Source organism: Apiospora hydei (genome assembly GCF_038363865.1).
Source record: "Apiospora hydei strain CBS 114990 chromosome Unknown utg000002l_segment0_segment0, whole genome shotgun sequence".
NCBI lineage: Eukaryota > Fungi > Ascomycota > Sordariomycetes > Amphisphaeriales > Apiosporaceae > Apiospora > Apiospora hydei.
In genome coordinates this window covers 174,523-197,157 of record NW_027117361.1, presented here as the reverse complement: position 1 = coordinate 197,157, position 22,635 = coordinate 174,523, and the positions used below count along the sequence as shown (strand labels likewise).

Genomic DNA, 22,635 nt, shown 5'->3' with positions numbered 1-22,635 from the left:
CTCTCTGTCGCGGGACGACCAGGGCGGGCTGGGAGCTTGCGGGAGAGCTATGCTTTCGTGGGGCCGCATGATGAGGTCATAGTTTCGTAGCTGTTATCACTGAAACCCGCCTGGGCTCAGACAAATAGAAGCCCTCACCAAGATCCGGTCGGTCCGTTATGGGAAGGAAATCAGCCACAGTTTTGAACAAGATATTCTCTTTTCTGGAAATTCCATAGTCCCAATTCAACATCCTCGGCATTTTATCTTGCGACGCGTCTATTCGGGAGCCGATTGAACTAATGTTCGGCCGAGTCGGGATGCCATCATTCACCATGGCCTCCAAAATATAGTGGGGTTGGCCAATACCTTTAGGCGGAACTAGATCCGCCCGGATATGCTCACGTTAGCATTGAAGGTTTGGCTGCTTCTCGATACAACATGCACCACGCCGGCAAACCCAGAAGACTGCGAGAAGTCACCAAAAAAATGCTACCAATTGAGTCCTATTTAGGTGAAGATTGGTGATGCTAGGATTTACATCATAAGATGACCCGTGGAGTTGGACTTTCAACATCACGCCGTAGAGCAGTCCAGCCATAATGGAAGTCTGGCTTGATTGATTCAGTCGCAGATGCGGCCAAGGAGAAACATGGCATTTGATGTCCTGTCTGACAAGCCCAGCAAGCGCGGTGTAACCATCCCCAGATCCCATCCCCCCGGCGCTCCACAAGCCAAGCTGTCATACTAATCTCGATCAATCAGTCCGCGCCTGATTGGTATTACATAAAGAAAGATGATTGTCCAAGGCATCCTACCGTGCATAACCTGCAGTCGCATTTCAACCGGGTGTGGGTCGCCCGGTAGTCGGCGAACGATGAAGTGGGAGTAACTGTCCATTTTGGCAAAAAGCCCTCGGGAGCTTGCCAGTCTTGGGGCATGGGGAATGGCGTGATCGGAGCATATCCGAGCCGTCAATAAGGCAACATACAAAGCATAGCCAACATGGTGCCCGGAAACTCACTCGCGCGGATCATGTCTATATCTCAGTCTTTGAACTAACTCGGCGGCTTGCAATTGAAACTTCACCTCCATCCCAGCCAAAACTCCCATCTCCCACCAACATGTCGGCTCCACCCCCCCACAAGATCCCCCAAGCCGCTGCCGCTGGTCATCGACTCCCCCAACGGCGGCCCGCGGCCGAACCTGGTAATCTTCATGCCGGACCAGCTCCGGTACGACTCGCTCGGCTGCACGAGCCCGTCGGGCCACCCGGTCCAGACCCCGCACATCGACGCCTTCGCCCGGCGCGGCACCCTCTTCACCAACTGCTTCACCCAGGCCTCGGTCTGCTCCCAGTCGCGCTGCAGCATGTTCACGGGCGCCTACCCCCACGTCGCCGGCCACCGCAGCCTGCACAACCTCATCAAGCCCTGGGAGCCGAACCTGTTCCGGAGCCTGAAGGAAAACGGCTACCACGTCGCCTGCCTCGCGCCCCGCGGCGACACCTTCGCCCCCACCGTCACCGAGCTCAGCCTCGACGAGTACGGCTTCCTCGAGACCCCCGAGTTCGTCCCCAAGTTCGGCAAGCCGAAACCAGGCGACCCCCAGCGCCGGAACAGGACGAAAGCATCTGGGGCCGTCTGTTCTACCGGGGGCTCCGCAACGCGCACCAGGCCATGGACTACGACGACGCCGTCGTGCGCTCCGCCCTCACGTGGCTCGAGTGCCCGCCCGCCGACAAGCCGTGGGTTTTGTTCATGCCGCTGCTCTTCCCGCACTGCCCCTTCCAGGTCGAGGAGCCGTACTTTTCGCAGTATCCGCGCGACCAGATGCCGCCTATTGCGAAACACGAGGACAAGACCGGCTACGAGCCCGGGTACATGCGGAACATCCGGGAGCGGTACGGCACCGACCGCGCCACGCCTGAGATCTGGAACGAGATCAAGGCGACGTACTACGGCATGATCTCGCGACTGGATGATCAGTTTGGCCGTATCATTGCCCGCTTGGATGAGACTAATATGTGGAAGGACACCGTCTCCATGTTTTTCACGGACCACGGGGAGTACCTGGGGGACCACGGCCTGATCGAGAAGTGGCCGTCGGGTCTCTCGGACGTCCTGGTCCACGAGCCCCTAATCATCGCGGGCGCGTCCCTCCCCGCCGGGCAGACCTCGGCGGTCATGTCGGAGATGGTGGACTTAATCCCCACCGTGTTCGAGCTGTGCGGCATCGGGCAAGACTTCCCTCACAACGGCCAGTCGCTCGTGCCGGTGCTCGTCGACGGCGCGACGGAGCACAAGAAGTACGCCTACTCCGAGGGCGGCTTCCTCAAGAGCGAGGAGCCCCTGCTCGAGCAGTCGCCCTACCCCTACGACCTCAAGGCCGCGCTGCAGCACCAGGACGGCGCCGTCTGGGTCGGCAAGGCGCTGGCGATCCGCGACCCGACGTGGACGTACATTTATCGCTTGTACGAGCCGGCCGAGCTGTACCACCGCCACGACGACCTGCACGAGCTGCACAACCTGGCCGAGACGCCCGAGGTTCGAGAAGTGGTCAAGGAGTTCGAGCGGGAGGCGCTGCGGTGGATGGTGGATAGTTCGGATTTTGTGCCGTGGGCGCAGAATGACCGGTTTCCCAAGGTCGATCTGGTGCCGCCAAGGGAGCAGTTGGAGACCAGGCGGAGGGCGGCTGGAGGCGGGGGTGATAGCAAATAGAGCCGCCGTAGGCAACGTTGTTGACAATAAAGAAAAATACTACAAAATTCAAAACATATGCTGGTGGTGCATTAAGAGGAACTCAATTGTCGCCAATAAGCGCGCAAGCAAAGCTCGCAGGGTTGAATAATATTCGTCAAGATTTATATCAGGAAGCTTCTTGATGTCAATATTGATCTTCTACGAGCTCGGCGTAAACTTTCAACCAATAATCAATAATAAATAAACAATATTCCTCTGGTTTTTCGCACGCACTTAATTGTCTAATTATTCTGTAACATAACCGCCTGGATTTTACCCTGCGTTACAAACGCCAGGAGGAAGCCACCTTCTATTTACAAGCCGACTGAAGAACAGTTACACCAATATCATGCCGTCGCAAAGTACAGAGAAGACCCCACGCCGTCCGGCAAAGCGCCGCAAGGTCGAGAATCCATCCTGCCAAGAATGCCGGGACAAGAAGACCGGGTGCGACAAGGCCCGTCCGATCTGCGGTTCTTGCAAGCGGAAGCGGCTGCCCGCCGAGAAGTGCGGTTTTCCAGATACCATCCAGGCGGCCGATCCCGAGACACCTTCACCGTCGGCATCGTCGGCGGACTATGTCCAGTCACTCGAGTCGAAGATCCGGAGCCTGGAACGGGACCTAGAACACTTTGCGCGGCAGACTCCACCAACGCTCCGTCCAAATGATCGCGACGAGCCCAGCAGCGCTCGGCGTCGTCTTCGGAGCAATGCTACCGCTAATGGAGTCCAGGCTTCCATCGTCGCAATACCAGGAACTCCAACACCTCCTCCGCCAGTGCGGGACATGGGGATGCAACTCCCCATGTCACCCCAACACCGAGTAGTGCGGGATCTTTCCGGTCACAGGAGCTTGGCACTCCCCTTTTCCGGCGCGGAAACGCCAATCGCGCGCAAGAAACCCTCATCTCTACCCCTGATAACGATGTCATCAACAGAGACCGCGGCGGCGGCGAGCAACGATCAGATGCCTATGAGCCCGGGGGATTCACGGGCGCTCCAGAACGCACGGCGGATGAGTCTGGGAGGACGGCATTGTTGAGCCATTCCAGCTCCGCGGCGGTCCTGAGAGAGGAGCAGGATTCGGCCGCCCAGGAAAGGGGCCACAGGACTTCTCTAAAACTTGATCATGCGGTGATTGCCAGTTCCTCTTCAGCTTCCGTTTCGGCCACCCAGAAGAAGACCGAAGGCCTGGTTGAGGACTTCATGGGCAAGATGGTCCTCCCGGCGCCGAAGACGGCGGATGCACACCTGGAGAAGTACTGGACCTACATTCAGCCAATACATCCACTCCTGCATAAATCGACGTTCATGGAAAGGTGAGAAAGTCTAACCCCCCATATGTGCTTAGTCGATTCAGGTTGACCCGGAAAACGCTTTCTAATCAATATTCGGTTATAAGATACAACTACGTTTATGACAAACAAGGTGATGGTACTGACAGCCACGACCAGCCAGTATTCGACACCGTTCACGCCGCAAGAGCCTTTCACATCACCCTCAATCTGGTATTCGCCCTCGGCTGTATTTATCATTTCTCCAGCGGCGGCGGGCCCGAGTCGTCCAAGGAGAGCGCCGCGGCCTTCTTCGACAGGTCGCAAGAGCTGCTGCGGGACGCCGACCCCAACTACGCAGTCCTCTCCCTAGTGCAAGCCCACCTCTTGACGACACACTACCTCCAGAGCACCGGCAAGATCGACAAATGCTGGGTCGCCGTGGGCACCGCCATTAGGCTGGCTCAGGGGGATGGCATCCAACGCGATCTGGCTTCCGAGAGCCAAGATGCGGGCTTCTTGTCGTAGATCTCGATGCAGCTGGCACGGTGCGATAGCTACGGAAGCAGGTTCTCTTATTGGTGCCGCCAGGTCTTTAAGAAGGTATACGACGAGCGCTTCGGAGCACATTCCTCCCAGGTCAACCGCTGTAAGTGAGAAAAAGCAACAGCATGACCATATTTGTTTACTGTTAAGCACTCACACCCCATCTACCCCCTTAGTAAACAGTGATCATGGGAATGCCCGAACTGAAGGACTGGGCCAAGACAAGCAACTTGGCGTTGCCACCTCGGGCAATCTTTTCTGGTGGCCGGTTGGGGATTACGATTGGCCGAATAGATTTGCGGAAGAAGGCCATAGCTATGCCATCAGCGCTTTGGATGGCAACTTTTATGATTCTTGTATCAGTCCCATGTGGTAGTCATAATGTCAACGGTAGTTCATAATTTCTCCTCGGGTAACTTGTGACAACCACACAACTCTACCTATAAGCACTCATGCTTTCAAACGCCCGTATACATCCCTTGAGAAAAAAAGGTTCGTCCCCATCAACCCGAGCCATCCTCCCCCTCCCGCTTATACATCCCCAAGTTCCGCAGCAAAGGCAAATCATTGACCGCAAACAAGTAGCTCGCCGCATCCCCCGCGTCCGCCACATGCACCCGCTCCGACCAAGCCGGCACCGCAAACGTATCGCCCCGCTTCCAGTGGACCTCTTCCTTGCCGACCCCGTCCGCGAGCGTGAGCAGCGTCCGGCCGGAGCCCTCGAAGCAGTGATAAACAAACGAGCAGGATTCGCGGATCGGCGGGCTCGCGGTGCCGGCCTGGATCCGCTCCGCTTGCGCGCCGATGGTGCGCGAGAGCGGCGAGTTGGTCGGGATGGAGCCGTCTGACGTGGGGGACAGGGTGTACGCGGGGAGGGTGTAGTGGTAGATGGCGTGGTTTCCCGGCTGCGAGTTCAGGCTCCTTTGCACGCGTGACCAGGGGATCTTGAGGAGGGCGTCGTCTTCGGAGTGTCTGGGAGGAAACGTCAGTCAATGGGCTCTGTCTGAGTCATCATGTGGGCGTTGAGAGAGAGACGACTTACTCGCTCGGATACCGGCTCTCCGAGTACATCTCGGCAAAGTTGGTCGGGGAGGCTTGGTACAGCGGCAGATCAAGCCCGTCGAGCCAAATCATGGGACCATCGCCTGGTGTCGCTTATGTCAGTTTTACCCTCCCCATCCAGTAAACACTGGAAACCATAACATTACGCACCTTCGTGCCCATGATCATGCCAATGCCAACTCGGCGTCAAAATGACATCCCCCCGGCTCATGTAGATCTTCTTCCCATCCACCGCCGTGAACCCCCTTTCCCCCTCCACAATGAACCTGAGCGCAAACGCCGTGTGCCGGTGGGCCGGCGCCGTCTCCCCGGGCAGGATCAGCTGCAGCCCCGCGTACAGCGTGTCGGTAGTGTAGGGCGCGCGCATGCTCGGATTGACGAGCATGAGGACGCGGCGCTCCGCCTCCTTGGCGTCGACGACCTCGCCGGCCTGAAGCAGGAGGGGCGCGCCTCCTCGTACTGCCAAAGCGACACCGACGCCTTGGGCGCGGGCCGCGGCGGCACCATGGCGCCCATGACGGTCCAGAGCGGGGCGAGGTTCTTGGACGGGAGGCTTTGGAGGTAGGCTGCCTTCGCTTCCTCGCCGGAGCCGGCTGGAGTGCCGTTCGGCTTGGTCTGTTCAGATGCCATGGTTGTTGAAAAATATTGCGAACTTGGCTCAAATTTTGCAGATTTGGAAGGACTTGCGAGGCTTCCGTCAACAATTTCTCTTCTAGGAAGAAAATGCCACGGAACGTCAACTTACTAATGAAACGCAGGAACTGTCTCGATGTAGTAACGTGGGGGTTCGAAAGTAGTAAGATTGATCAAGGGTGTTAAAGGAGAACTTGTGGTTTGGCTTCACAGCCTAGACCTTAGCAACCGGGTAACTAACGGCAACTACTCAGGTAGCGTGACTCGGGGAACTCCCTTTCCTCCGGGGAACATAAATGCCGAGGGCACCATCCGTGGAACCACCCCCGCTCGAGGATGGGCCAATGTTGACGATCGTGTCTGGAGTAGTGGGGAATGACCTGACGTCGGAAGGCCCCCGAACCCCACGTCCATAATCGGAATCGTCCCGAGGTCGAGTTGCATCAGCATCCCCAGAGTATCGCAACGTGCCATGTTTTGATAGGAGCTTCGCGGGCCGTCAATGTACCCTACCTTGGTTTCGAGTGAAAGGATCGTGGCTGGTTTACCACTGAAGAAACGCATCTCGTCCCGAATTACCATAGTCGTCTTTAATAACACTGGTCCTGGCCATGAACGTCACAAGTGTTCAAGTGCCAGATCGAGCTACCAAGACTATATAGAAGCTTGCTGCCAAGCTCAAAGATGATATCCCAAGATCATTTGGCCCTTATCTAAGACTGAAAAGCCATCTTGTTACGGAGCTTCCCCAGCTCCTCGATCTCAACCTCGACAACATCTCCATCCTGGAGATACTTCGGCTCCTTCATCCCCATGGCCACACCAGCCGGCGTTCCGGTCATGATCACCGTGCCCTTCTCGAGTGTAGTCCCCTGGCTCACGAAGGCCACTATTTCTTTGACTCCGAACAGCAAATCGCTGGTGTCCGAGTCTTGCCTCATCTCGCCGTTGACCCATGTTCTCAGAGCCAGTTTCTCGGCAGCACCCACGACCTAGATGAAAGACAGAGGTCAGCCCAGGGTTTTCACCGTGGGGGGACGGTAAATAGATTGCACCAATGCTTACCTTTGGGGGAAACCAACATCGGTCCCATGGGGCACCACTTGTCAAAGCCCTTCGAGAAGCACCACTGCGGGACCCCGCCGGCGTAGGCCGGGTCGCGCTGCCACCTGCGCGACGAGACGTCGTTGCCCGTCGCGTAGCCTGCGATGTGGTCCAGCGCCTGGTCCTTGGGGATGTCCTTCCCGGCCTTGCCAATTACGATGCAGAGCTCGCCCTCGTAGTCGACCTGGCCATCTTCCTGCACCACGACCTTGGGAATGGGAATGTCCTCGCCGTGGTCGGCTATGGACGCAGATGGCTTGATGAAGACGGAGGGGTACGGCGGTGGCTTCCGGCCGCCCTCTTGGACTGAAGACGACGAGCAGTGATTGTCAGTATCGTGTCGTCCGTTCAGCAACTCTCCGTGAAAGGTGAGATATGTACCCGGGCAACTTACTGTGCTTGATGTAGTTCAACCCAATGCAACGGACAATGGGAACATCTCCCGGAGTCAACGGTCCAAGGAGTGCCTTGACCTTCAGTTCCTTCCCGTCGGCCGCGCCATCCAATGGGCTGGAGTCCGACACTTCGGTCGCAACCAATTCCCCCTTTCTCCAGAAGAGACTCGAGGTCCGAAGTGGTGGTGATCTTTGGCTCGCCGTAATGCACCTCATCGTCATCGCTGACGAAGCGAATTAGGCGGGTCCACGACATGGTTTCGAATTGGCAAAGACAGGCGTCCGTCGGCTTGGAACTGGACCAAGAAGAAGACAGCGGGACAGAGTTTATTAGTATACTTGACTGGTTTAATTGTTCCCCGAGTGCCGTCGGGGTGTCACATTGATGCCCACATGGCAAGGGTACCGATGTCATCGCGGGGTTCCTGGACTGATCCGGAAAGCTCCCCGAATCCCCCCTTTTTATGGGTCGGCAAGCCTCCGAGGTCGCATAGTCCCGACACAAGCCCGACCCGACTAACACCAAGTATTATTGGCTATCTTCCTATGGCGTCGTTACCTGGCAAATACGTTCACCCATCCACACATCTGAGGAGCGAGCTTCACGTGCTTTGGCAACCTTCCAGCCTATCAACACAATGGCGGGGCCTTTCGACGTCGAAGATCTCACCTCGCAGCTGACAGCCGACGAGAAGATCAGCCTGCTCTCAGGTACGAATAGTAGCATTCACCCCACTAAAGCCGAGGACAATGACCGACCTCTAACTGTTGTTGCCCACAGGCAAGGACTTCTGGCACACCCGCGACATCCCCCCGCCTCGGCATCCCCAGCCTCCGCACCAGCGATGGCCCCAACGGCATCCGCGGCCAGCGCTTCTTCAACGGCGACCCCTCCCACTGCCTGCCCTGCGGCACCGGCCTCGCCGCGACCTGGGACGCGGCCCTGCTCCGGCGCGCCGGCGCGGTCCTGCTCGGCCGCGCGTGCGCCGCGCAGGGCGCGCACATCTGGCTCGGCCCCACGGTCAACATGCTGCGGTCCCCGCTCGGCGGCCGCGGCTTCGAGAGCTATAGCGAGGACCCGTTCCTGTCGGGCGCCATGGCCGCGGCCGTCGTCGCGGGCGTGCAGAGCCACGCGGGCGTCGCGGCGTGCATCAAGCACTTTGTGTGCAACGACCAGGAGCACGAGCGGCAGGCGGTCGATTGCGTGGTGAGCGAGCGGGCGCTGCGGGAGATCTACTTGATGCCGTTCATGCTGGCGCAGAGGGACGCGAAGCCGCTGTGCTACATGACGAGCTACAGCCGGCTCAACGGGGTCCACGTCAGCGAGAACTCTCGGTTGATGGAGGAGGTGCTGAGGAAGGAATGGGGCTTCGACGGGCTTATCATGAGCGACTGGTATGCGTATTCTGGTGTAGTGCCTCTGCCCACCTGGTGTTGAGTGATTGTGGCTGACTAGAGAGGGCGATCAGGTTTGGTACGTACTCGGCCGCTGAGTCTACCAATGCCGGCTTAGACCTGGAGATGCCGGGTCCTCCGCGGTAAGTAACATTCTGGCGTTATTCCTCCTTTATTCCATCTGACTCCGGTGTTGCCTTGGCATTACTGGATGTACAGAGTACCGCGTAAGTTCATCCTCTAGAGGAGATACAAAACTTACGCCGAGAGTCAACAGGATGCGTGGGCAAAATTTGCTGGTATCCTTAGGGAATCGCAAGGTGTCACAGCATGCCCTCAACGACCGCGTTCGCAACTTGTTAACCCTAGCGAACAAAGTCGCACCTCTCGCATCGGAAGGCAATGCGTCGGAAGATGTCAACAATACGTCGGAGGCGCGCGCACTCATGCGCGAGCTCGCCGTGGCCGGTATTGTGCTTCTGAAGAATGACGACTCCGTCCTCCCGTTAGACAAGAGCAAATCAGTAAGTAGAGGAAATTACTATCTATCCGACCGAACCACCCTCCGTGATAAGGAAGCCAGCTGATGCTGATCTCGCCCGTCTTCATCTAGGTCGCCGTGATCGGCCCCAACGCCAAGATCGCAGCGTACGCGGGCGGTGGCTCCGCCTCCCTGCGCCCAACTTATACCACGACCCCGTACGAGGGCATCGCCCAGCACGCCAAGGACTTAAAGTACACCCTCGGCGCCCACGGGTACAAGCAGCTCCCCGCCATCAGCCTGATGAGCACCCGCGAAGACGGCGAGCCGGGCATGACGTGCCGGTTCTTCAACGAGCCGCCGTCCGAGGACCCCGGCGGCCGCATCTGTCGCGACGTGGTCCAGACCGACCTGTCCGACATGCTGCTCGTCGACTACAGCCACCCGGACATCCGCCAGGACGTCTGGTACATGGACATGTCCGGGACCATCACGCCGGCCGAGAGCGGCGAGTACCAGTTCGGCTGCTCCGTGCGGGGCACCGCGAAAGTCTTCGTCGACGGGGAGCTGGTGGTCGACAACGCTACGGCGCAGCGCCAGGGCGCCACGTTCATGGGCGCCGGCACGCTTGAGGAGCGCGGCACCAAGACGCTGGAGGCGGGGCGGACGTACGCGGTCCTCCTGCAGTTCGGGTCGAGCCCGACGCAGAAGATTCGCAAGGTGGGGGCGACGGCCATGCGCGGCGGCGGGGTCCGGCTTGGGTGCACCAAGGTCATAGACGCCGACGAGGAGATAGCAAAGGCGGTGGCGTTAGCCAAGGAGGTCGAACAAGTTGTCATATGCGCCGGTCTGACCGTAAGTGCCTACTGGTTTGAAATGCAGCGACTATTAATACCAGCAGGACCGAAAAGCTGACACATAACTTTTTTTAGGCCGAATGGGAATCCGAAGGCTTCGACCGCGCCGACATGGCCCTCCCAGGCCGCACCAACGACCTCATCCGCGCCGTCTCGACCGCGAACCCCCGCACCGCCGTCGTCGTCCAGTCCGGCACGCCCGTCGAGATGCCGTGGGCCGCCGCCGTGCCCGCCCTGGTACAGGCGCCCTACGGCGGCAACGAGGGCGGCCGCGCCCTCGGCGACGTCCTGTTCGGCGCCGCGGGGGCCGCGCCGTCGGGCAAGCTGGTATACACGATCCCCGGAGCGCGTCGAGGACAACCCGGCCTTCCTCAACTTCGGGTCTGAGAACGGCCGCGTCCTCTACGGCGAGGATGTCTACGTCGGGTACCGCTTTTACGAGAAGACGAAGCGGGCGCCCTTGTTCCCCCTTCGGACACGGGCTGTCGTACACTTCGTTCGAGCTCGGCGGGTTTCGGGTCTCCCAGGAACAGCAGCAGCAGCTGCTGCTGCATAAGGATAGGCCCGCCGAGGAGATTGTCAAGGTGGCGGTCAGCGTCAAGAACGTTGGTGAGGTGGCGGGCGCGGCCGTGGTACAAGTCTATATAGCCCAGCAACGGACATCCATCAACCGACCGCCCAAGGAGCTTAAGGGGTTCGAGAAAATCCACTTGGAGCCTAAAGGCGGGGGCAATGTGACAGTGGACATCCCTCAACGCTATGCCGCTAGCTACTGGGACGAGGATGCGGAGAAATGGATCATGGAGGCTGGGACCTACGATGTCTTAGTCGGCCAGAGCAGTGTCGATGTGGCGCTGGCAGGCACGTTTACTGTTGAGAAGACAAGCTGGTGGTTGGGACTGTAGTAGCAGAGAATGTGCAAGCCGTTGTTTTTGATAAGTTCTTGGCCTCAAATTCTTCACCCTGACAGCAGACACATCAATGGGATGACCACGAACATGATCAGAATTGTACCCTCTTGCGACGAAACATCTTTTGGAATACGATTTCCTATTGTATGATCAATAGTCTCATTTATGGTGAATGTGAATACCACAAAGCAATCCTCAATCCGCATTTTACGGCTTCAATATAAGTTTCAGCCTCGGTTCAGCTTCTGAACGACAGCAATCCTCTGGATTTGAATGATCATGTAATGGCCTGAATTGAGTAACTGCGGACTAGACTGCCTAGTTCTTGCTAGGCCCCGCGTTGGGCGCATTACCCACCGTCACGTGGATATCATACATACCCGTATCCTGCACATACCTCGCCCAATCCTCCAGCAGCCCCTGCAGCACCTGCGGGAACTTCCCCGCCAAGTTGTCGTTCTCGCCCGGGTCCTGCGTGATGTCGAACAGCTCCCACTCGTCGGACCCCTGCGGCGCCGGGATGAAGATGGCCTTGTAGTCGCCCCGCCGGATGGCCCGGCGCCCGAACAACTCCCACCCCGTCGCCACCGTATCCTCCGGGTGTACCTTGCTCTCAGTCTCATCGCTGCTGCTCAGGTACGCCACCCACGACCGCCCGCGCATGGGCACGACCTCGCGCCCTTTGAACTGCGGCGCGGGGTGCGTCGCGCCCGCCAGCTCCAGCATGGTCGGCAGGATGTCCATGCACGTCGTGAACTCGTGCGAGATGGTTCCGGCACTGGCGCGCTGCAGCTTGGGATACCGCACCACGCACGGGCAGCGGATGCCGCCCTCGAACGTGTACGTCTTGAAGGCGCGCGACGGCGCCGTGGCGGCCGCGGCCCAGCGGGCGCCGTACCACACGAACGAGTCGGCGTTGCCGATGTTGTCAAGGCGGTTGTCGTAGTACCGGTGGATGACGTCGTCGAGGGGCGACCCGTTCAGGATCGGCAGGGCCTCGAGCGCCTTGCCCTCGGCGCCGTTGTCGGACATGAAGAGGATGAAGGTGTTGTCCAGCTCGCCCGTGGACTCGAGGTGGGCGACCACGCGCCCCAGCTGCTCGTCGATCAGCTGGACCATGGCCGCGTAGGTCTCCATCCGCCGCGACGACAAGAGCTTCTCCTCGTCCGTCTTGTCGGCCCACTCCTTATACTCGCGGCCGAACATGGGGGCCGGCACCACGTCGGGGCCGATGATACCGCGTTTGGCCATGCTTTCTAGCCGCTGCTTTCTCAAAGCCTCCGGGCCCTGGTCGTACACCCCGCGGTACTCGGCGATGGTCTCCTGGGGTGCTTGCAAGGGCCAGTGCGGGGCGGTGTAAGCTAGGTAGCCAAAGAATGGTTTGGCGGCGGCTTCCTCGTCTCTGTCTTTCAGGATATCGATGAACTTGTCTGTGAAAGTCTTGGTCGAGTAGAAGTCCTTGGGCACGTCCTTTTTGCGGTCCAGGAAGACGCCATTCTCCATCCATAACCCGTCGCTGTTGACGGGCGGCAATTTGATCTCGCCCGCGTCGAGTTGGGGCTCGTTGTTGAAATGGTTGCCACAGCCGGCCAAGTACGAGAAGTCCTTCTCGAAGCCCCGCGCTGACGGGCACGTCTCCTTGGTCAATCCGAGATGCCTATGCTCATGCATCAGTACCGGAGTTATTCTGTGATAAGTGATCCGGTCGGCTTACCATTTCCCCGAGATTGCCGTGAAGTAACCAGCGTCACGCATGACCTCGGCCGCGGACGCGACGCGGAAGTTTAGATAGCCCTCGTACCCTGGCCGACCCCTGAATTCGGGCCGGTTACGCAGGAACTCGGCCATCTGGCCCAAGCCCGCAATGTGATTGCTACCAACATGTGAGCGTACATATCTTGAAACATGACAGGCAATGGGTAAGTACTGACTCTGTGCCCGATAACAGCATCGCCCTCGTCGGGGAGCAAGCGGCGGCCGTGTGGAACCCCGTCAGGGTAAGCCCTTCCTGGGCCAGCTTGTCGAGGCATGGCGTCTTGATCTCGCCGCCGTACGGGCCGATGTCACTGAAGCCCAGGTCGTCGGCCACGACGATGAGGAAGTTGGGGCGCTTTTCCATATTGGCGACCGTGGACGTGTCTGTCGGATTGACTGCTGCTGGCGATCGGAGTTTAGACCCGAACCGGTTTATGGACAGCTACTGTGATATACCCCAGGCGCCAATTGTTATATCGAAATGCCATGTGGTACTCGTTTCCGTTTCCCGGCGACTTGTAATTAGCCGCGTTAATAGGCGAGATTGAGCATGCTGGCCTTACTGGTACAGGATATCGATGGCTGATCATCCGACTACCGGGGACAGGGGTTTATCGCCGACTACCGGATACGCATCCCCGCTAGTCCGGAATCGACCCCGACGATCGCCAAGAGCCAGGATGTGTTCGCCGAGTACCGCGCCAAGAGATGGCATCATCGCAAAAGCTGGAGCATGGGGCGAATTCCGGCTAGATACTGGCCCAGCCCCTGCCACCAGGACCCCATTGCTGACGGCTTCACTGTTACCCCAGACTTTCGATAGCGAGCATGTGTTTTGCTCCACCAATTGCGTGCTTGACGACATACTGCTGGCTGCTGGGTTAGGTAAGTTGGGATTGGTTTCTTGAACAAGCTATCAAACTCAGCTAAATGGATCCCAGTCCTCGAAGCTTCTACTCTTCAGACAAAGAGCACATAGAGTTCCGAGCGACATTTGAACATCGTTTTGCTTGGCTCGGATATATCCACAGCCTCGTCGTCAAACTGCAGTTCGTGTAGCTGTTTGTCCCTCGACGACCACCGCCGAGATGGGGCACTTTCTCCGCGACCACAACTACAAGGCGACCAAGCATGTCTCGACCAACCTGGTGCTGGCCACCATGGTCTTGATGACCAGCGTGTTCGCCTACGGTTTCGAAAACTCGGTGCTATCTACGGTTCAGGCCATGAACGGTGAGCGCTCACTTCCCCGGCGCGCGCGTGCAACGACCAGTAATAAGTAGCCAACGACCAACTGACTTGCTGGAACTTCATAGCATACGAACGCATCTTCGGCGAGTATAACGCCAAGACCAAGAAATACGAGTTCACCGTCGACCATCTCGCCTACCTCAACGCCTTTCCCCTGGTCGCATATGCCTTCGGCGTCATCATCTTCTCGCAGGTCGGCGAGCGCTTCGGTCGTCGGGCCGTGTTCTATAGCATGAACTGCATCTGCATCATCGGCGTCGCCATCTGCTACGCGGGCAGGTCGTACGCGTGGGCCTTGGCCGGCAGGATCATCATCAACCTTCACGTCGGGGCCGAGGCTTGGCTGGTTCCCATGTGGCTTGCTGAAATCGTGCCGGCCGCCGTTCGTGGTTCCAGTAAGCCGATCATTTTATGAAACCCGACTATATCCTACTGTTACACCTGAATGGACGGGTTACACCATCGAACCAGAGCTAACTACATCGAAACAGTGGTCGCCATCTACGCCTTCAGCCACGTCCTCGCCGGCTTCATTGCCGCCGTCATCACCAACAGCACCAGCAAGCTCCACGGCGACGACAGCTGGAAGATCCCGATCGCCATCATGTTCGCCTTCCCGGCCCTGGCGCTCAGCCTGGCCTGGCTGCTGCCCGAGTCGCCCCGCTGGCTGCTGCGCCAAGGAAAGTTCGAGCAGGCCGTCGAGAGCCTCTACTACATCCACGGTGCCGACAAGGCCTACCCCGCCGAGCAGGAGGCCCAGCTTCTCAAGGATACGATTGACAACGCGCCGACCAAGGGCAGCTGGGGCGAGCTGTTCAGGGGTATCAACAAGGTACGCCGACTCCCTCACAGATGATGATCAATCGTGCAGCCCAGAATTTGAGCATGTTCATTAACCCGTATTTCCCCATTCTTGTAGCGCCGCACCTTCGGAGGCCTCGTAGCCGCCGGCGCCAACCAGCTGACTGGCCAGGCCTTCGCCTCCACCTACGGCACCGTCTTCCTCAAGCAGATCAACGTCATGGACCCCTTCACGGGAACGCTGATCAAGCGGGCCGGCCTGCTCGGCGGCTGCATCTTCGTCATCACCCTGGTGGAAAAGATCGGCCGGCGCCGCGTCGGGCTCGTGGTCGGCACCGCCACGGCCGCGGTCCTCATGATCATGGGCGGGCTCGGCACCGTGGCGAACCCCGCCAAGTCGGTGCAGCACGGCATCTTGGCAATGTCCATCATTTTTCCCTGCGTGTACATGATTGCGTTTGGGTCGACGTGAGTGGCTCTGGGCCCTATCCCCTGTTTGCTTCGGAGATATTGACCATCGTCTCGCAGTATGACCGTTATCAAGGCCGAGATTCCTCACACCTCTCTACGCGACAAGTCGAACATGCTTTTCTGGACCGTTTCCAACCTCTGCAACATCTTGGTCACCTTCACCTTGCCCTACCTGCTCAAGGCGCCCTATGCCAACCTCGGATCCAAGGTCGGCTTCGTCTTTGGCTGCATTTCCGTCGTATTCTTAGTCCTCATCTTCTTCTTGGTACCGGAGATGACTGGAAAGTATGTACCCCCCTCCGTATGGATGCTACCCTGTGGAAAAAACACGATCTTACTAATCATCTCCTTCAGGTCTCTGGAAGAAGTCGACGAGATGTTCGAGAAGCGAGTTCCCGCATGGAGAAGCAGAGGTAAGACGGTCGAGAGCATACACTCGGAAGTTTAACCCCGAGCAAAGAGCGCACAAGTACTTACTGGGTGGTTCTATTAGGCTTCCAGGCGACTGGTATCGCAGCCGCCGTTACCGATCTGGAGAACGACCACGCTACCACCTCGGACGTCGACGGCAAACTGGGGTCTGCAGAGCGACTTGAAGACCCGCGGTCTAGTAACAAGGGGTCGCCGTGATCCGGCCCTTGGGCTTAGCATAGTGATTTGAGCAAGCGATATCTTTCCTTTTCAAGCGCGATTCTGGTAAACAAGTGGCTACAAGATTGGAGGCGCAGCCTGGATTATTTGAGTGCAATCTATCTTCGTGTTAACATCTCCTCTTGGCCATATAGGCCGCCGCTCTGTGCGCAGCAAGCTCGCACACTTCTGACCACATATGATCCAATTCAACATTTTGCTCGCAGCCACGCTAGAGTCAAATAGACGGTGAGAAACGAGCTGTAGGGGACGCCTTGCTAGGTGGAGGAGCCAACCATGGGCGACAAAACGTGCACGCCCAGGTCCAGGTTAGGTAAGTACGTTACGTGACAACGGCCTGGGTCACGTCGGTTGTGGGATGCTCCACCTCCACCGGAGTAATGCCTTGGCTGCGTGGCAGAGTATGGCCCCCTGCCCCCTGCCCCTGCCTCTTGGACCCCGCACCTGCGAAGTTGGCCAAGTGGATCGCCGACTACCGCCCCTTTTTTAAAAAGGAACAGCGCGAGTCTTGGTAGAAAGCAGCCTATCAAAGTGGAGTTGGCTGGCTTGCTCTGTTATTTCCGCCAAACCGCCTGCCGCCCGTGAGACCCAAAGACCTGGCGGACGGAAGCCGCACCTTAGCCCGACGGCAAGAGCAGCCGCGTCGACCCCATGATGCCAAGTCTTCGCCGCCTTTCCGCTAATGGGCGGGCTCGCTGGCCCGAGCAGTTCTCCAAGGCTCCAGTCGCGTTAGTTGACGACGGTACATGGAGAGACCAAGATAAGCGGGCCAGCCTAGAAGCCGTTATGAAACATCCTAGCGTATGTAGACGATGGAGCCGTACATAGACTTGTAAGGAAATAGTGGCGCATTGTAACTGGGTGATTTCCCAACGCATCGTGTACATGCAATCGCCCATGCGGTGAAGGCCACAGGCTTCGGTCGATATAGTCTGAAGACCATCCCGAGATCTCGTAACTTGGCATCACCTTTCTTCGAGTCTCGCCAAGCTGACCGAGCCTTATCGCGAGCATGCATGTTTCAATCGCATCCCTAGCCGCCGCCACGCTGGCCCTGTCCGGCTCGGCCCTGGCCGCCGACGCGCCGGCCTCCAAGCGGCCGAATGTGGTCATCATCATGTCCGACGACCAGGACCGCCTCCTGGGCTCCCTGGACTACATGCCGGTCCTGCAGCGGGAGATGATGGGCAACGGCGTCGAGTTCGAGAACCACTACGGCACCATCAGCAACTGCTGCCCCTCCCGGGCCTCGTTCCTGCGCGGCCAGGCTGCGCACTCGACCAACATCACGCATGTCCGCCCGCCGGGGTAAGTCGCTATTACCTCTTGGCGTTTTATACGGCAGTGGATTGCTACAGCTTACTGACGCTGCCTCTGGATAACAGGGGGAACTATGACAAGTGGCGAATCGCCGGGGAGAACGAGAATTATCTCCCCCATTGGATCAAGAAGGCGGGCTACAAAGCCGAGTGTAGGTCACATGGCCAAATTTGAGAGTGCAAAGCTAACATTCCTTGCAGATGTTGGGAAGTTCCTCAATGGATATAGCCAGGTGAACTACCACATTCCGCCTAAAGGGTGGGATCACATAGATGCATTGGTGCGTTTCCTTGTAAACCAGATACCACAGTCAGGGGGTCCAGCAGCCTAATGTCCTAAACCAGATCGAACCATACATCAACGACTACAACAACGTGGTCATGTCCCAGAACGGGGAGCGCCCGGTCCAGTACCGAGGGTTTCACAGCAACGACGTTGTCAGGATCAAGGCGTAAGATAACGATGTCCCTAGCCAGCCATGGCCCCTTTCCTACTCGGTGACCCGTCCGGCAGCTAATCCCGAAACTAGCATTGATCGTCTCGAACGTCTTCTCGATGCGGAAGATCCCTTCTTCCTGGCGGTCATGCCGTACGCGCCGCACGTGGCCGGCAACAAACCGCCTACGCCCCAGGCGCGCCATGCGGACAAGTTCCCCGACGCCAAGGCCCCGCGGTTCGCCAACTGGAACCCGTCCGACGAGATCCAGAAACAAAAGAGCGTCTTCTTGAAAGACATGAAGCTAATGGACAGCGAGGCAGAGGCCTCGGCCGACCGCCTCTTCCTGGGAAGGATCCGGGCCATCCAGGGAGTCGATGAAATCATCGAAGACGTACTGGCGAAGTTGGAAGAGAAGGGTCAGCTGGATAACACCTATGGTATGTGCATTCCCACCCTCAAGCAAACCCTGTGCAGCTTGTTCATTCCTCTGCGTTAGTCATCTTTACTACCGACAACGGGTACCACATTGGAGCCCATCGCCTGCCCGGCGGCAAGGCCCTCCCCCTACGTCCAAGACACCAACCTCCCCCTCGTCATCCGCGGCCCCGGGATCCCGGGCGGAGTGAAGTCCAAGGTCGCCAGCGCCCATTTGGACTTCGCGCCGACCTTCCTCGACATCATGGGCCTGGACAAGGCGGAATGGCCCGAGTTCCTCGACGGCCGCAGCCTGCTCGAGGAGTGGAAGGACCCCGTCCCCGAGGTCAAGCCCGAGATCGGCTCGGCCAAGGAGATCATCAACATCGAATTCTGGGGCGACAAGGTCGTCGAGATCCCCGAGTACGCCGGCATGAAGCTGGACAACAACAGCTACAAGACGCTGCGCATCGTGTCGGAGGAGAGCTCCTGGATGTTTCTCAACTGGTGCACCAACGAGATGGAGCTGTACAATATCACGGTAAGTTGCGAGAAGATCCGTTCTGAGATCCCCGAACGTATGTATGGCTGATGACTCGAATAACAGGCCGACCCCTGGGAAATCAACAACCTAGCCCGCGGCGAGGTGACAGCGGAGCACAAGCGCCTCATCAACCGCCTGAACTCGATCCTGATGGTGACCAAGTCGTGCACCAAAGACAGCTGCCGCGACCCCTGGTCGGCCCTGCAGCCGCCCGAGGCCCAGTCCCGGATCGGCTCCCTGACGGCCGCCATGGCGCCCGAGCACGACGCCTTCTACGAGCAGTTCCCAAAGGTGCACTTCGGGCAGTGCATGCAGTACCAGGACGAGGCCAACGAGCAGCCGTTCTGGCCGCCGGGCGCGGAGAACGACCTCGGCAAGGCGCACCGGAACCCGACGGACAACTGGGTGGCCTCGGACAAGGGGAAGCCCGGGGTCGAGCCCAACGCGGAGCCGGCTGGGGGCCGGAGCAGCGGCGCGCGACGATGGAGCAGCTCATGGCGGATGTCCACGTCTTGACCGATGAGGAAACCGGCCCGTTGGTCCCGGCCGAGTAAGACTGAATCCGGCAGACGGGGGAAAATTAGATGACTTAGATATACCGAGCCACTACGGCCAGCCGTCGGGAGAGGTTCCCAAGGAAAGGGAATGGGGTATAGATTTCGGCCAATTAAGTCAAATGTACATTGCGTGCTGACTCGGTACGCAGCACGCGATGTTGATGCCACCAATCAAGTGTAGCTGGGTCCGATCCACTTTGGCTGTCGTGCTCGGCAAGACGGATTCGAGATAGGAAATGCATCATGACCTCCCCCAAGCAGACATCAGCTGCTCAAAGACTCATCCGACAATCCAAAGAGTTGCCTGATCACTGTTTGCTTTTCCATTGGCTTGTGGCCATGTCTCGGGATTGACAGAGTAACCAACCAGCAGGAAGTTCTTGGCCTCCAGGTTTTTATCTCCACTTTCCCCGCGTTTCCTTCAAAGACTGGGGATACAGCCCGACGAATCATGCCTCGTTGAATTTTAGTAATCAATATACTCCTTGTCGTTCCCAAAAGCTGTGTTTTCCGCGCGGAGGTATCCAAGGCACAGCACGCGCGCCGGGGAGCTACAATCCCCAGACATGCCTCCTCCCAGATCGGCTGGTACATGCTCCCAGTGTCGCACCCGCAAAGTGAGTCCCCTTCCGAAAAGGGGGCATTGCCGACACCAGCTGACCGTGCGATGATGACAAGGTTCGCTGCAGCGGAGGGGTACCTTCCTGTTCCAACTGCGAGCGCCTCGAGTACCCCTGCTCGTTCGCGGCGGCGCGCCGGGGTGAACGCGACGGCGACGGCGACGGCGGCGCCTCAGCAACATCCAGGCAGCTCGAGAAGAGACGGAGGCCTCAGGCCTGCGCGCCGTGCCGCTCCACGAAGTCCAAGTGCACCGGCGAGCGTCCGGCTTGCGAGTCGTGCCGGACCCGCTCCAAAGACTGTGTTTATCCCGACTCGAAGAGGCGAAAGTCCCACGCCGGATCCGGAGCCTACTACAGGTTACGTTGGCGCTCCTTCGATAGCTGGAAGCCGCCATGGACGTCGGCAAAGTCCCCGGACATCGCGTCGGGGGCGGAGCAGCTCTGGCGGGGATGGACTTCCGTCCTCGATAGCGTCACCTCTTAGCCAAGTTCCGGAGTCTGCCGTGGCGCCGGAGTACGCCGGAAGCTATTCGGGAGAAGGATTGTCGCCGTCCGCCGGTTCCCTCCTGGGAGGGTACGATGCTGCTGTTTCTACAGGAGGAGCCATAAGCGAGTCTTGGCGAAGTTCAATGTCGAATATCAGTGTCGACAGTCCAGCCCAAACAAGTTTCGCCTTTCCCAAAGTCCACGAGCAGCTCCAGATCATCAACGACTACTTCCGCCACATCTACGCGCAACCCGGCTCGGCCTTCCTCTCCGAAGTCTCCGTCACGAAGCGCTGCCTCGACGGGACCATCGACGAAGCGCTGCTGCTCGCCCTCTGCGCCTACACCGCGAGCGTGCTCCGCTATCCGCGCTACTATCCCTCGCAAGTCGCGACCTGGGTCCAAAAAGCCGAAGACCTGCTGTGGAGCACCATGGAGAGCCCGACGGTGTTCCGGACCCAGGCGCTCCTGCTCGCGGTCCTGTGCCGCGTCGAGACGGGCAACTTCAAGCGGGGCTACATGCTCCTGTCCATGGCGTCGCGCTCGGCGAGCGCGCTGCGGTTGCAGTACGAGCGGCTAGACCTGGACCACCACAGTCAGGAGGTCCGGAGGCGGCTGACTTGGTCCATCATGATGATCGACAACTACTTCTCGGTCGGCCTCCCGGAGTCCGGCACGTGTCCGCCGGACTTCATCTACCTCAAGATGCCGTGCCCGGAGGAGGATTTCCACGGAGATGGCGAGTCCGGATCCGCCCCGGCCTCGCTTGATGGCGTCTCTGAGGGCGGCCTCCTGCAACTTTACATCCGCCTGAGCATCATCCGGCGGGACGTCCTGCGGCTCACTCGAAACCTTTCTCTCCAACAAGTAAACGTAATGACCCAGATAACAGGGCTAGTCGAAGGCATGCTGAGCTCACTAAAATCCGCAAAGCCGCCGCCTTACACCGCGGAGGAGCTGAAGAGGTATGCCCATTCCAGATGGCTGGTGCGATACATCGCGGTGCAGATCAGCTGGCATCAGTCTCATTGCGACATTTATCGCATCTTCCTCTCCGGCTACCGAGAGGCCGCTCCGGACGACGTGATCCGGGCCTGTACATCTAACTATGTGGCGCAGGCGGCGACCTCGTGTCTGCGGCATGCTCGGGCGTTGGTGGACATTATTCATGACGTCCACGACCTCCGGCTGTCGCTTCTTTTCCCGCCGAGGGATATCTGCATTGGCGGATACCACGCCTCTAGACTGCTGCTGTTCTTGAGCGGCTCGGAGCTTATACCTCTGGACCAGAACATTACGACCGAGATGGCGACTACGCTAGCCAGGGACACGCTCGCGATCCTGCAGCCCTTGTTTGGGTCTTCGGCCATGCTGGGGAAGACGGTTCAGGAATTAGATCGCATCATTACGGCTTATATCACGGGTACACCAGTGTATCCCGAGAACGCATGCGATGGAGATTCGGAAGGCACCCGCCGCGGCCGTCCCCGATACGCCATGACCATCCAAAAGCACACAAGCCTCGGAGTCCACAGCGCCTTCAGACAGGCGCAATTCCACGAGGACGACGAAGATGCCCGCGGAATTGGCACTACCGGATACAATAACAGGGACACGAGGTCTAGCGAGTCAGCAACTACGACTACTACTACGTATCCCGACGTGTCGTCAGCGCCTGCTAGCGCACAAGTCATGATGTTCTCCGAGCATGATCAGGAGGACCTTGATAACAGTACCGCAAGTGGCCAAGCAGTCTTTGCGGCCGCGGACCGTTCCGGGGAACTGGTCTCGTTAGGCATCGCTCCAGAGTCTATGGACTTGAGCGCGTTGAACCTGAACATTTGGTCCGCAAGAGGGTGGCAGCACGACTTCTCGCCCGGATCGTCGCACGACTGCATTTGACAAGATGCGGCGAACGCTTCCCAAGCCCCGAACCCGAACCCCCAAGT

General features: G+C 58.6%; 12 protein-coding genes across 12 annotated transcripts; 9 read left to right on the top strand and 3 right to left on the bottom strand.

Moving 5' to 3' along the window:
* Positions 1-1,197: 1,197 nt before the first annotated feature.
* PG997_000067 (choline-sulfatase) lies at positions 1,198-2,699 on the top strand (the record flags this gene model as incomplete). The annotated part of the gene is made up of 2 exons (XM_066804382.1): positions 1,198-1,523; positions 1,580-2,699. The coding sequence occupies 2 exons, from the start codon at positions 1,198-1,200 to the stop codon at positions 2,697-2,699; spliced, it is 1,446 nt and encodes a 481-aa protein (XP_066674155.1).
* Positions 2,700-3,069: 370 nt separating this feature from the next.
* PG997_000066 (uncharacterized protein) lies at positions 3,070-4,522 on the top strand (the record flags this gene model as incomplete). The annotated part of the gene is made up of 3 exons (XM_066804381.1): positions 3,070-3,379; positions 3,454-4,039; positions 4,123-4,522. The coding sequence occupies 3 exons, from the start codon at positions 3,070-3,072 to the stop codon at positions 4,520-4,522; spliced, it is 1,296 nt and encodes a 431-aa protein (XP_066674154.1).
* Positions 4,523-5,043: 521 nt separating this feature from the next.
* PG997_000065 (uncharacterized protein) lies at positions 5,044-6,232 on the bottom strand (the record flags this gene model as incomplete). Its single annotated transcript, XM_066804380.1, has 4 exons — positions 5,044-5,512; positions 5,583-5,685; positions 5,753-6,032; positions 6,077-6,232. The coding sequence occupies 4 exons, from the start codon at positions 6,230-6,232 to the stop codon at positions 5,044-5,046; spliced, it is 1,008 nt and encodes a 335-aa protein (XP_066674153.1).
* A 716-nt stretch (positions 6,233-6,948) lies between these two features.
* Positions 6,949-7,956, bottom strand: PG997_000064 (uncharacterized protein; the record flags this gene model as incomplete). Its single annotated transcript, XM_066804379.1, has 3 exons — positions 6,949-7,227; positions 7,275-7,645; positions 7,734-7,956. 3 exons carry the CDS (start codon positions 7,954-7,956, stop codon positions 6,949-6,951), a joined length of 873 nt encoding a protein of 290 aa, XP_066674152.1.
* A 416-nt stretch (positions 7,957-8,372) lies between these two features.
* On the top strand, positions 8,373-9,172 carry PG997_000063 (beta-glucosidase; the record flags this gene model as incomplete). The annotated part of the gene is made up of 2 exons (XM_066804378.1): positions 8,373-8,390; positions 8,516-9,172. 2 exons carry the CDS (start codon positions 8,373-8,375, stop codon positions 9,170-9,172), a joined length of 675 nt encoding a protein of 224 aa, XP_066674151.1.
* Positions 9,173-9,407: 235 nt separating this feature from the next.
* Positions 9,408-10,854, top strand: PG997_000062 (uncharacterized protein; the record flags this gene model as incomplete). The annotated part of the gene is made up of 3 exons (XM_066804377.1): positions 9,408-9,653; positions 9,743-10,465; positions 10,543-10,854. The coding sequence occupies 3 exons, from the start codon at positions 9,408-9,410 to the stop codon at positions 10,852-10,854; spliced, it is 1,281 nt and encodes a 426-aa protein (XP_066674150.1).
* Positions 10,855-10,880: 26 nt separating this feature from the next.
* Positions 10,881-11,372, top strand: PG997_000061 (Beta-glucosidase; the record flags this gene model as incomplete). Its single annotated transcript, XM_066804376.1, has 1 exon — positions 10,881-11,372. One exon carries the CDS (start codon positions 10,881-10,883, stop codon positions 11,370-11,372), a length of 492 nt encoding a protein of 163 aa, XP_066674149.1.
* Positions 11,373-11,696: 324 nt separating this feature from the next.
* PG997_000060 (sulfatase PB10D8.02c) lies at positions 11,697-13,497 on the bottom strand (the record flags this gene model as incomplete). Its single annotated transcript, XM_066804375.1, has 3 exons — positions 11,697-13,035; positions 13,093-13,251; positions 13,310-13,497. The coding sequence occupies 3 exons, from the start codon at positions 13,495-13,497 to the stop codon at positions 11,697-11,699; spliced, it is 1,686 nt and encodes a 561-aa protein (XP_066674148.1).
* Positions 13,498-14,221: 724 nt separating this feature from the next.
* Positions 14,222-16,286, top strand: PG997_000059 (general substrate transporter; the record flags this gene model as incomplete). Its single annotated transcript, XM_066804374.1, has 6 exons — positions 14,222-14,366; positions 14,450-14,779; positions 14,876-15,216; positions 15,304-15,653; positions 15,714-16,069; positions 16,150-16,286. The coding sequence occupies 6 exons, from the start codon at positions 14,222-14,224 to the stop codon at positions 16,284-16,286; spliced, it is 1,659 nt and encodes a 552-aa protein (XP_066674147.1).
* A 1,033-nt stretch (positions 16,287-17,319) lies between these two features.
* On the top strand, positions 17,320-19,540 carry PG997_000058 (Arylsulfatase; the record flags this gene model as incomplete). The annotated part of the gene is made up of 7 exons (XM_066804373.1): positions 17,320-17,615; positions 17,693-17,778; positions 17,828-17,907; positions 17,972-18,078; positions 18,157-18,503; positions 18,642-19,021; positions 19,088-19,540. The coding sequence occupies 7 exons, from the start codon at positions 17,320-17,322 to the stop codon at positions 19,538-19,540; spliced, it is 1,749 nt and encodes a 582-aa protein (XP_066674146.1).
* Positions 19,541-20,147: 607 nt separating this feature from the next.
* PG997_000057 (uncharacterized protein) lies at positions 20,148-20,685 on the top strand (the record flags this gene model as incomplete). Its single annotated transcript, XM_066804372.1, has 2 exons — positions 20,148-20,198; positions 20,260-20,685. 2 exons carry the CDS (start codon positions 20,148-20,150, stop codon positions 20,683-20,685), a joined length of 477 nt encoding a protein of 158 aa, XP_066674145.1.
* Positions 20,686-20,830: 145 nt separating this feature from the next.
* On the top strand, positions 20,831-22,588 carry PG997_000056 (uncharacterized protein; the record flags this gene model as incomplete). The annotated part of the gene is made up of 1 exon (XM_066804371.1): positions 20,831-22,588. The coding sequence occupies one exon, from the start codon at positions 20,831-20,833 to the stop codon at positions 22,586-22,588; it is 1,758 nt and encodes a 585-aa protein (XP_066674144.1).
* Positions 22,589-22,635: the final 47 nt, after the last annotated feature.